Genomic DNA, 12,256 nt, shown 5'->3' with positions numbered 1-12,256 from the left:
TCTTTCATGATTTCTTACACCCTGGAAGAGAACTCTCCAAACAAGAAAATGGGTGCCCTCATAAATTTGGAGATCCACCCTTCAGGAAGAAACTATCACCTTGTAGAAAATCACAGTAGTGTCAAAGGACCGTTAATTAACCTACAATGCTTTAACTGTCACAGAAACAAGAAATATTCATGATAATGAACATTAAGAACTGAAAGAGCTGAGTACAGATTTTACAGACTGTTTGTAACAGAGCACTGGTCTGTTCTTCTCTTTGGATGAGGTTTGAAAATCGGCAACAGACCAGAAACAACTTACCACATTGTGAGCTTCATCAAGTATTACTACAGTCCCCTTCAGGTCCAAGTTGTGCGCTCTCCGGCTCTAAAGACGAAGAAGAAAATGAGGGAACTGACAAAAAGGTCACAGAGAAATACAGAGAAATTGGCTCATGAGACAGATCTGGGTTTTCATGTATTTTGGATACTTCCTTTTTTTTTTTTTTTTTTGAGAAAACAGCAAGTAATTGCTGTGGCTACCTAATATATAAACCACAGAATTGTTTTCTCTGGAAATGAAGGTGATAAAATGCATCATATAAAAGTTTATGGAGGTTACAACTTACATTGTAATAAAGAAAAAAAACAGTTGTACCATACTGGGATACACAAGTTTATCAGAATTAATTTCAGTCACTACTTTTGCCGACAGGGCTCTGGGAGGAGCGGGGTGCGAAGCAGGGGGATTTGCCTTGTTTTTACAAATTTATGCTTGTGTCGTCTTTGCAAGAAGTGGATGCTCTGAAAACACCCCCGACAGTACCAGGTCACACAACTTCATTTCACAGTGCTTCTTTGCTTAAGCTGGTAAGAGATTTTTTTAAATTTTATTTTAGTTTTTCATTATTAAACATTTGGTCTTTTTGCCTTGTGTAGCAGTGGAATGTAATCTGGCTTTTACTATAATTCATTAATTACTCCAAGTTGCATAAAGATGTCAGCAGATTTGTTTCCTCAGAGTTTTCAAAGGTTTCATTTTCTATCCATGAAATATTGCAACAGGTTTTTTTTGTGTTGGTTTTTTTTGTTTGTTTGTTTTTTGTTTTTTTTTTTTTTAAACAAAGCCAGCAACTATTTCCAAGAGAGATGCCCAATCTCTACTGAACAAGTTTCCTTACTCTAGAAAGCATGTAGCTGGCTGCAGAAACAAAACTGTCTCAGAATGCTTGCAAAAATACTGCATAGGATGTGACTGAAGATTTGTATTCAGGAGGTGAATATCACCACACAGCGAGGGCATCACATTCTGCAAAGCTAATTCTATAAAAATAGCAAGACCTCAAACAAAAAAAGAAAAAAAAGAAAAAATTTCTTAACTGTGGGAAAGAAGAACTTTACAGAGAAAAACCACAAAAGGATTTTGAACTGGGGTTTGGTTAGTTTTGAACCAAACATAATGCATTCACTTGCTATGCATCAGTTCTTCACAGCTTATCCACTAAAAGCCGATATAAGATAAACAGAACAATAATTGCATTTAAAAGCAAAGATATATGTTACCTTTGAGTCTAGTAAATAGTTGTAAGGCATAAAAATAATATCTGCTTGCTGCTTCAGGCTTCGAGAGAGGTAATAAGGACAAGCTCTGTTTAAAAAAAAAAAGTAGTACAAACTATAAAGTAATACTTGCAGAAATATTAAGAGTGCATTCATGTACTATGTTTCATAATCCCAAGGGGTTCTAATCAACTTCTTAAGGAGTTGAAACTGGCATGCTTAATTTTAGGGCAGACAGTTAGCTCTATTCACACAACACAAGTAAAAAGAAGCATAGAAAATAATACCTAGCCATGCAGCTCAACAAAACGAAGAAAAAAGAAATTAAAGGAGAAAGAGTGGCATTCATTACTGCATTATCATTTCACTCCTTTAAGCTAGAAGTAAATGCTGCGCTAGACTATCTTATCTCAACAAATCGCTCACCTCATCCTCTTAGATCTGAAACAAAACTGCAATATCATTTGTCATGTCGTATGATATTGGCAGCCTCTGCTCAAGCGAGAAATAAAATATTGGTGAGCCTGACTGACCCAATTCAGTCTTTACACAAGTAAGGGTTGAAATAAATTGCTGTATGATGAAAACTGCAGTCACAGTTTTCACAGAAGTTCAGGCTTTAGTGCACACATGATTTTGTTTGAAGCTGTGTCTGCAAAATATTTAGCCACTCCACTTTGCTGTCATCATTGTTCTGCGACTTTAGTGTATGTCAAGTTCATAACAACGTATTTTGCTCATAAACATGAACATTTGCTCATAAAAATGAGGAAAGAAATAGTTTTCACTATTTTCACAAGTAAGGGAAAGGAAGGTCAGAGGGGATCATTTACCTGTGCTTGTTTCCATTTTTAACCAAGTCTTCGATATCCATGATTGATTCAATCAGTTCTTTCTCTGTACTCTTTTCTGTGAAAAATTACATTACAACCACAAGCTTAGGTAAAGGTATCACACAAAGATTTGTTGTTATCCTGATCATCACGCTCATCCACTTGCTAACATTTCATTCTTGAAAGACATTAACGCAGAGCAAAACACGCACACGCATGCACAGACGGATTCTGCCAACTCTTCCAAACTTCTCTACCTGCCTAGCAAATCTCTCCCTCTCCAAAAAATAGGGTTTTACTTCCACAGCCAAACTCACCTTCCACATTGTTATAGAAATGACAAGCACGAGCCATCACTTTCATTCGGCACATGTAGATCTGTGAAATACAGCATATTTTAGCCAAGAGTAGCACAGCCTGTCAAGCACTGAAAAGTGCGTTAAGGGGTGAAGAGCTATTAGTTTTCTGTAACACCAACGAATTAATAAATGCTAATCACAGTTCTTCAGTTTTAAAATCATGTGTCCCTCTGTCCACCTTAAAAGTTAGGCTCTCTTTTATGCAGCACAGAGAGGAAGTTTTGTTATATTTTGTCACTAATACTTTTCAAAACAGTAATCTTGGATATTACCTGTAAAAATAACAGGTAAATCAATCACTGAAGCACTATTTCAAGAGCAACAATGATTTCAAAAGACACTTACGTGGCAGATCAGAAAGTAAACTGCAAACTATTAACTCTCATGTTCTACACAATTACATCCTTCTCTGGGTGGAAAATGCTACCAGAGACTCAGAATTAAATTTTGCACTCACAAAACTAGAAACTAAAAGGTCCTCAAAACACATTTAGAACCCCTATCTTTCCCTACAGCCTCCAGTAGCTACACAATGTCAGAGTTAAGAATTACACACCATACATCAAAACAAAAACCCTCTACGTTCTCACTGTGCATGCTTTCAAGGCTCTGCTCTCACCTGCATGTGGTTGCTCTCCTGCCGCTTCACTTCTGGATTGATGCAAAGCTGCTCTCTGGAACCCAACACACATATCTTCGGCCTGTTCAAACAGAATACAAAAAACTGGTGTTAAAAATAAGGCAAGAAAGAAGATCACAGTCGTACATGGCTAGGTTGGGTATAATATATATAACTGGAGTTAAATCCAATTGGCGGCTGGTCACAAGCGGTGTCCCCAGGGCTCAGTATTGGGGCCACTCCTGTTTACTATCTTTACCAGTGATCTGGACAAGGGGATTGAGTGCGCCCTCAGTAAGTTTGCAGATGACACCAAGTTGGGCAGCAGTGTTGATCTGCTCGAGGGTAGGAAGGCTCTGCAGGGGGACCTGGACAGGCTGGATCCATGGGCCGAGGTCAATTGTATGGGGTTCAACAAGGCTCAGTGCCAGGTCCTGCACTTGGGCCACAGCAACCCCATGCAACGCTACAGGCTTGGGGAACAGTGGCTGGAAAGCTGCCCGGCAGAGAAGGACCCGGGTGGGCTGGTCGACAGCCAGCTCAATATTAGCCGGCAGTGTGCCCAGGTGGCCAAGAAGGCCAACAGCATCCTGGCTTGTATCAGCAATAGCATGGCCAGCAGGACTAGGGCAACAATCGTTCCCCTGTACTCGGCACTGGTGAGGCCGCACCTCAAATGCTGTGTTCAGTGTTGGGCCCCTCACCACAAGAGAGACATTGAGGGGCTGGAGCGTGTCCAGAGAAGGGCAACGGAGCTGGGGAAGGGTCTGGAGCACAAGGCTGATGGGGAGCGGCTGAGGGACCTGGGGTTGTTCAGCCTGGAGAGAAGGAGGCTGAGGGGAGACCTTATCGCTCCCTACAACTGCCTGATAGGAGGGTGTAGAGAGGTGGGGTCGGTCTCTTCTCCCGGGTAACAAGTGATAGGACGAGAGGAAATGGCCTCAGGTTGCATCAGCAGAGGTTTAGATTGGATATTAGGAAGAATTTCTTTACTGAAAGGGTGGTCAAGCACTGGAACAGGCTGCCCAGAGAGGTGGTGGAGTCACCGTCCCTGGAGGAGTTCAAAAAATGTGTAGACATGGCACTGCGGGACATGGTTTAGTAGGCATGGAGGTGTTGGGTTGACAGTTGGACTTGATGATCTTAGAGGTCTTTTCCAACCTTAATGATTCTATGATATCAAAAGCGAAAGGTTCAGGAGAAATAGATGAGTCCAAAATAAGGGTCAGAATCAGAAACAATAAGTAAGTTAATCTGTTTTTAACAGCTATATACACGTTATTTGACTTTATGGTACTGCATTTCTCCTGGAAGCTGTGGGTGGTAAGAAGCAGCAGTTTACAGCAGGAGGTAACGAGCAGCAGCTTACATCATCCACTATAAAAATCTGGGTTCTGTTATGACAGTTCAGCCGAATAAGCTGGGGCCTGTCATCTATTACAAGCTATTCCAAGCCAGCTGTGATTTTTAGAGTAAGGTTATGACAAGAACTAATGCACTGCAAACATTTGCAATACTTTTTTTTGCTTATTACAAGGCTGTATCTTTACAAGAAAGATATAAACAAGTGACTACTGCCTGTCCAAAGAGCTCAGTCAACATGCTGGCATGTCAACAGCTGAAAACTGTGACAGACATTGGTACAGCAAAACCACAAAGTTCTTCATAGATTTACATCAGCCTAAGGAATTCAACTTTGTAATGGCTTCCCACTGCCTTAAAGAAATGCCCCAGGAAAAAAAAAAAAGGAAGAAAAAGAAAGGAATTTTAGAAGTAAACATGTGAAGTAAAGAACCAAAACCAGACCAAATTCAGGAAATTCTGTGATCGAAAGAGATAAGCTGTGAAGTATGAAAAAAACCCAAACCCAACAAAGAAATCCAGGTTCTAGACATGCACATTAAGAAAACTACATTTCAGTGGCTATCAGTTTTTTATACATTCATCCACATAAATTCAATCAATAACTAAACCAGATGGATTTCTCCACTTTTGCTTTGAATAGGAACATTATCCTAAATCATATTTACCTGTAGACTGTGTTCTTTAATTCATTAATGACCTGTGTAAGTTGTGAGTGAGTTCTGGAGGCATAAATTATTTTGGGAATGTCAGTGTAATAAGCTGCCAAACAGAGGAGAAAGAAAGCAGAAAAACATTATTAGCATGGAAAGAAGAACTAGAGATATTATTAGCCTCCCTTCCCAGCTGGTACTATGGCAACAGTTTCCCTTGTAGAGACAGCAAGAAATTTTGTCATCTCACTACTCACACACACAAAATGAGCTAAATGAGTTTCTAACGTTCTAAGAAAATATAAAAATATGTAAAACGCCTTTAAAATCTATAAAAAGGTGTGAAACTGCACTTCAGCCGCTAAACAACAGCTCCATGACTTTTATAACTACATACTGCAAAAGATAGATAAAAGCAAGTGTTCATTAACATGCCTGCATCGCCCCTACTGAGCATAAAAATCGCAGCACTTACTTGGGATATCAGCATCTGTGGCAGCGCTGCCCCAGGATGACATGGGTCTCTCGGGAAAGAGCTCCACTCCATTCATACGCTGCGCAATTTTGCGGGCTGAGATAGTATCTTTAAAGTGTTCCCGCCAAGCCAGAGTGGAACACAGCAGGCAGAGGGTCTTCCCTGTGCCTGTAGGGCTCTCCAAAATGCCATTTACCTTCTTTATTGAAGACAAAGAAAATAAAAAGGGGAAAGATGAGCAATTTGGAGATTCAGCTAGAACAGGTCTTTATGCAGTACTGCATTTCCTCAGTAAAAAAAGCAATCGCTACCTGGTAAACTCTACCACGCGACAGAAACACACGCACCCCCAACATAAGGTTGTTACAAATGCACGACCTGTAGGACCCTCTAATCCGCTCAGTGAGGCTCAATCTAAAACCAAGAGCCAGACATCATCCTTTATTTAGCAGCAGAATTCTCCACTCTTAGAGCAACTAGAATGCATCACATTTCAGCATAAAATACACAAAAATATTAGAAGTTATTGGAAAAAAAAAAACCAAAAACAAAACCAGAAAGTGACTCTTAGCTTACAGACTGGCAGTTTCCTTCAGAATTAAGACTATATCCCACATCACAGTTTAGGCAGAAAATTTTCCAAGCACTTTTAAACACCTAGTCCTGCTGGATGTTACAATTTTAAAGTGCATAAAAACCCTACAAGTTGCAGAAAAACTAGCAGCTGAGCTTGCGCTGCCATAACAATTCACGTTCAATTGTACTGAAAGAATTTCTATATATAATAGGCTTACAACACTTTTACTTTAAAACGAGGAGGTACCAAGCAGAAACCAAGCCCATGAAACCATGACACGGAGGAATGCTGAGCCCCATGGAAAGCCAAATAATAATTCCACAATAAGCTTGTTTGATCTCTCAGCAGAACAGGGACCACGGAGATCTGTTACCCAACTCCAGAACAAAGATAACTATTGTAAAAACCCTTTTCTTCTTTGACATTCATTCGGTAAGATTATCCTATCGTAGATAAAATGGCGAATTACGCTAATAGCCCAAGGACTAACAATACAAACCCAAAGCCCAGATATCTAAGGACAGGCTGCATGAACGCATGGACGGCTTGCTCAGCTCTCCGTCTTTTTCCCAAGCGAGGCAGAAACATCCCAGAGCTACATCTTTACCAGCCGCCACTTGCACACCTCTGGGTTTTTAATAACTACATAGTAAAATAAAAATACAAGTAAAAGAAGGTCGGAGAAGATTTGGAAAAGGTGGGATACAGACGACAAAAAGCAAACTTGAATTCTGACGTCATTTTTAACCGTTAGAAAGGAACCGAAGCCTGTGAAAGCGGGCGCCTCACCTTCTGCAGGCACTCCAGCACCTTGGCCATGTAGGCTTCCTGGCACTCGTAGGGTTGGAAGGGGAAATCCACCGTGACGCCGTGCAGCGTTATCCTGGGCATGTTTCCCGCCGAGTACCTACAACGAAGCGCAGGCCCGGGGTTCACCCTGCCGCCACGCCGGGGGGACTGTACCGCCGGTGTCCCGTACAGCGACGAACCGGAATCGGGGCAGGTTCATTTACACGACGAAATGCCCAAAGGCCCGGGTTTACGCCTCATATTTCGGGACGGGACGTTACCAGCGGGCCCGCACCGCAGTCCGGGCGGGAGGTTCACGGGCACTCGGGGCCCGGTCGCGGCGATGCGGAGGAGCCGGCCCGGCCCGTGGCCCAGGACCTCCCGCCCGCTCTGGTGCGGTCCGGCCCGCCTTCCCGGGCCCCCCCGCCCGCTCCGGCCCGCCTTCCCGGGACGCCCGGCCCGGCCCGGCGCGGCGGCCGTTGCCATGGGAACGCGGGCGGCACAGCGGAAGCCACCTCTCACCTCCCGCTCCGCCGTTCGGAATCCCCGCGCCTCTATCACGTGATCCCCTGCCTGCCCACCTCACGCGTGTGCGTAACTTCCGCCGGGCGCTCTCGCGAGAGCTGCGGCGTTGCCTAGGGAACGGGGCGGGGAGGCGGCCGCGGGAGGCCGGTGGGCCTGACCGTGGCGGCGGGGCCGGGGCCGTGGCGGCGGGGCCGGGGCCAGCCTCAGCCTCAGCCCCAGCCCCTCCCTGGGGAGCGGGGCTGGGGGGTCTGGGGCCGTCTCCTGTGAGCTGCTGCGCAGGCCCGAGGGGACCAAGTCCGGCGGGATTTGGGCCCTGCCGGGCCTGGAGAGAAGCGGGACCCGGGCCTGGGGGAGCCTCCCTGTCAGGCGCTGGGTGGTTCAGCTGGAGGGTCCCTCAGCCGCTTCCCCCGGCTCTGCCCGGGGCGGAGGGCAAGGTTTGGCCGCGAAGAGGCAGAAGATCGGCTATTTGGCTGCTAAAAGTAGCAAAGCGGCTGCGTTTCTAAAGCCTCTCGGCCCTGTTGGGTTCCCCCGGAGCGTGTGAGCGCTCCTGGGCGAGAGCTCCCGGGACTGGCGTTTCTCCCCGTCATTAACGACTCGGGGGAGCCGCGTGATAAGCGATGCCCTTGACCAGAATTTGTGTCCACTGCGCTGCTGTGCTTTGTGCTGGGCGTCTGCCACCCTTCGGTACTGCACATAGAAGGCAGAATGCTACAGGATTCGTTGTTGAAACTCTCAGCATTTAAGATAAGAGGGTTTCTGTGTCGTTATGTTGAGCCTTGTAGTTTCTGCATTAAGAACAGTCATGAATTCTGAGGGGTATCTTTTGTTAGGAGTGAATGTGCTGCTCCTTTGTTCCCTGCTTTGCTTCAGCACGATTCTTTCAGCCTTCAGCCCCTGTCAGTGTATCGTGCACATGGCCAGGAACGGCTGCGTCGGCATTTCAGGTTGGTCCCACAAGTGTGTGATGGGAGTGAACTCTGAACTGCTCTGGATCGATGGATTACTCGCTTTGTAAGACTCTAGCAAACCCTGCAAGTGTTTTAATAAATGCATAGGCATGGTTTACCTGGATCCCCAAATTTTACAAAACCATATTTTATGCAGTTCTGTGAGGAAGAAGGTAGGAAGAAAATATTTTACAGGCATCTCTCTGTACTTTATTGCTGCATCTCCCGCTGTTAGGTGGTTACTGTGTAGATGTAGAACAGGATGTGGCTTGGTTTATTGTAACTTTAAAATGCCTTTATTCCTAGCAAGCTGCACAGCTTGTTTGTATGTGAAGTGTTACAATATTTAAAGAAAAATAACTATGAAAAGGAACAGACCTTAAATGTGAGTATATTATGTAGTCTGTTATCTTCTCAAACTTCTGGTACATTTTGTGTCTTCCAGTTGTTCAGTTAGGGGAGCTTATGGGTGTTGCTGCTTTGGTTGCCAGCCTTTAAACTCCTTGAGCTGAACTTGCCTGGATTGTAAACTGTCTTTAATTGTAGGGAAGGGGCTAGCGAGCGCCGAGTTATACCTTCAGATCTTCACAGCGCGCCACACAAAATGTAACGACTGACTTTGTTTGTGTTTCTGACTGTCAGCTCTTTAACTTGATACCAGTTATGCAAAATTAAGCTGCAAAAGAAATTAGTTTGTAGAGATTGTAAAATGAGAGTGTGGGATAAGGTATTTATAATGGAGAATAAAGGTTTAAAAGTCATAAATATATGGAATACTGTGTCATTATTATTATTTCCTGTAAGTATATCTTTCCTGCACTGAAAAATAGTATCAATAGTGTATCAAATCAGATTATTTTAGCAGTTATTTAGGCAATGTTGATGGAAGCAGCGTTACCTTTAGAGAGAGAAGAGCTGGAAGGTTACCAAACCCAAAAAGGAGCATGAGTCAGCAGATGCGCTGGTGTCCAGCGGCAAACATGAGTCAGCGCCGGCCGAGCGCACTTTATCCTTCAGGAGGGTTGGTCCTCTGCACCATTTACCTTACTTGACTAAGGCTGCAGTGCCAGCGTTGGCAAGTGTCTCTTCATCATTGCTATGCCAGTTTCTTCTAAAAACTGAGAACAGAGGAAACAATATTTTTAAAGTTTAAAGAGAAAAAATTATTTCTTGTTCAGGTTGCAGAAGAATTGTGAAGGTTTACTGAAGCTACAGCATTTGTTTATGTCGGGATACAGACTTGATAAAGGCAGGCATTGATCTTGCACCTGGGTTGTCATTCTGGTGTTTGGCTCCCTAGGATAAAACCTGAGTTCTTACAAGGCAAGAGATGGGAGAGGGAGAGGGAGAAGAAAAGGGGTTTAAAGAATTTGTCAGAGCGGCACAGAGGACTGTACGAAAGGCCAGTTCCTACACCCGTAACGGCCTATATGTGCCGACCCAGACAGCAGGAACCAGGGCGTCTCCACTGCTTGCTCATTAGTGGATGGTGAAGATCTTGGATGAACTACGTTTCATTTGAAGTGGTGCCTTCTAGGAAAAAAAAAATGTACAAAAGAAAAACCTTGGAAAAGGTGACCCTTAAACTCTGTGGGGAAGTGGGTGTGTGAGTGGCTGAACCAAACTGCAGAGAACCCAGCAAGCAGAACGCTTGTGCGGTGCATAAATACAAAGTGAATAGTTGTTGTTTTTGTTCAGAGGCCGCCTAGGCAGGATCGCTCTTCACAGACAAGCAAGAATCTTGAGGACTGGGACAAAAGAGTTTGAAGAGCTGCAACAACCGGCTGTGAAACTCCTGCAGTTTGCATGAAGGTTATTTTTTCCCCTTTCAGGCAGGAGAGGATTAAGTTGCCGTTCACTATCTTTCTGAGATGCGATGGTTCCCATAGCAACAGTCTAAAACTTTTGGTTGACCACAAAATTATTTGATTCCTTTGAATCCTGCTAACCTGGAGCCTTTCTGTCTCTTTACTGTTGGGAAATAACAAAATAGCTTTCCACTTTGACCCTCCAATTTTAATCACAATCATCCTGTTATTAGGACGGTGAGTAAATTCTCATTTTACAGATGAAGAAGCCGAAGCAGATGGGATTAGTGATTTGATAGAGGCCGTAAGGGAACCGCTAGAGCAGAGTTCACAGCTTCACATGTTCAACATTTGCTGCTCTTTACCATTCGTAGTTGCTCCGTCATCGAGCTTGGCACTGCAAACTTTGTGTACACCCAATACCTGTTGTAGCTGAGCAGACCCTAGGGTGACCTGAATCCCCAGCTTCCTTTACACCTCTGCGTGACTGAATTAGTACAACTCTTCTTCTTCTCCTTCCGGATCCAGATCCTTTGTAGAACTTGGCCTCATTTCTCAAGTGCACATGATAGATACTGAAGAAGAAACGTTAGAGTAACCTTCTTGTTTCTCTTGCCTTCAGGCAAACATTTTCCTGAGTTCGTGCTGATGTTGTTGTCACTGGTTTCCCTCCCTCAGTTCTTTTTCTCCTTTCTCTTGTATTATTTTACAAATTCAATTTGTACAAAATGTGTACACATTTTACAATTTCAATGCTGCCATATGTGCAATTATTATTATTATTAATTATTATTATTATTATTATTATTTCTTGGCAGCTTTTCTCAGCTTGAGACTGCAAATGGTACTGGAAGGTCTCACGCCGATGCTATTGCCTGGGTATTGTGTGTTAGAGCCTCCCGTATCGCAGCCCATGCTCTTCCTTTTAGACCAGATGGTTTTCATCTTTCGATGTTATTTCATTAGTCACTAGATAAAATTGTTCCCCAAATATTTCTTGTTGCAAGCTGTACTTCTGCCAGGCTTGCAGCCACAAATAGCAATATAAAGTGTGCTGAGCCCGTGACCCTTTTGGTAACAACCACAGCTTGCAAATGAACTGCCCTAGATGAGTGTTCCCTGTAATGACACATGAGGATTGTTCCCGGTCCCTGTTTTGGGGATGTGTTGAAGAGAGAAACGTTTTGGTCAGATTGGGAATTTTTCTTTTTTTTTTTTTTTTTTTCCTTCAAAGGACACTTGAGTGCTTCAAAACCAACAGAGTAGCTGCCGTTTGCAGTTTGCACAGCTATACTGTTGTAGACTTGCATTTTTTCAGCATTGTTGAAAGCATGAATTATTGGAAGAAGCCCTTCCTATGTTGAAAAACATCTGGGAATATTTAGTTGATAAAGATGTTGAAAACATTTGCAATAAAGTAGTGAAAGAAGTGCCTGCTAGAAAACCAACTTCTTTGCTGATTCTCTATGAAAATCTTTTGTTTCCTCATAGTCTGCCTGGTCAGATGTCACGTGTGATGAAGGCACAGGACACGTTAGCCAAATACTCACCGATTTTCCCTGATCCCCATCTTGAAAAAAATACCCAGTGCCTTCAGATGCTCCCTAGTGAAAATCAGGGAGAACTTGATAGTTACATGTAAAAGAAGGAAGAAATATCTCCCAGTGTTACAGATGGATCCAGAATTAATTGTATTAACATCATTTATATGACAGGTTATCTAGAAAGTGTGAACAATATTGGAGCTAAAGTGTATGATGTGCGG

General features: G+C 43.6%; 1 protein-coding gene across 5 annotated transcripts in view; it reads right to left on the bottom strand.

Moving 5' to 3' along the window:
- Nucleotides 1-7,791, bottom strand: part of RTEL1 (regulator of telomere elongation helicase 1) — a 53,863-nt gene extending 46,072 nt beyond the window's left edge. For 4 of the 5 annotated variants that reach the window (XR_012045124.1, XM_072879081.1, XM_072879083.1 and 1 more), the window contains exons 1-9: nucleotides 7,734-7,791; nucleotides 7,212-7,329; nucleotides 5,846-6,044; nucleotides 5,386-5,479; nucleotides 3,356-3,437; nucleotides 2,695-2,755; nucleotides 2,378-2,453; nucleotides 1,548-1,632; nucleotides 307-372 (exon numbers count right to left, since the gene is read on the bottom strand). Coding sequence is in view for 4 of the 5 variants with exons in the window: in XM_072879081.1 (XP_072735182.1) it covers nucleotides 307-372; nucleotides 1,548-1,632; nucleotides 2,378-2,453; nucleotides 2,695-2,755; nucleotides 3,356-3,437; nucleotides 5,386-5,479; nucleotides 5,846-6,044; nucleotides 7,212-7,313 (765 nt within the window). In the remaining variant the exon portion in view is untranslated. Of the gene's footprint in view, nucleotides 1-306; nucleotides 373-1,547; nucleotides 1,633-2,377; nucleotides 2,454-2,694; nucleotides 2,756-3,355; nucleotides 3,438-5,385; nucleotides 5,480-5,845; nucleotides 6,045-7,211; nucleotides 7,330-7,733 lie in introns of those variants that run through there. The other variant, XM_072879084.1, reaches the window with a different exon arrangement.
- Between the last annotated feature and the right edge of the window lie 4,465 nt (nucleotides 7,792-12,256).

This window comes from Ciconia boyciana, chromosome 14, assembly GCF_034638445.1.
Source record: "Ciconia boyciana chromosome 14, ASM3463844v1, whole genome shotgun sequence".
NCBI lineage: Eukaryota > Metazoa > Chordata > Aves > Ciconiiformes > Ciconiidae > Ciconia > Ciconia boyciana.
Note: the sequence above shows the minus strand (reverse complement) of the source record. Positions and strands in the feature narration are given on the sequence as shown.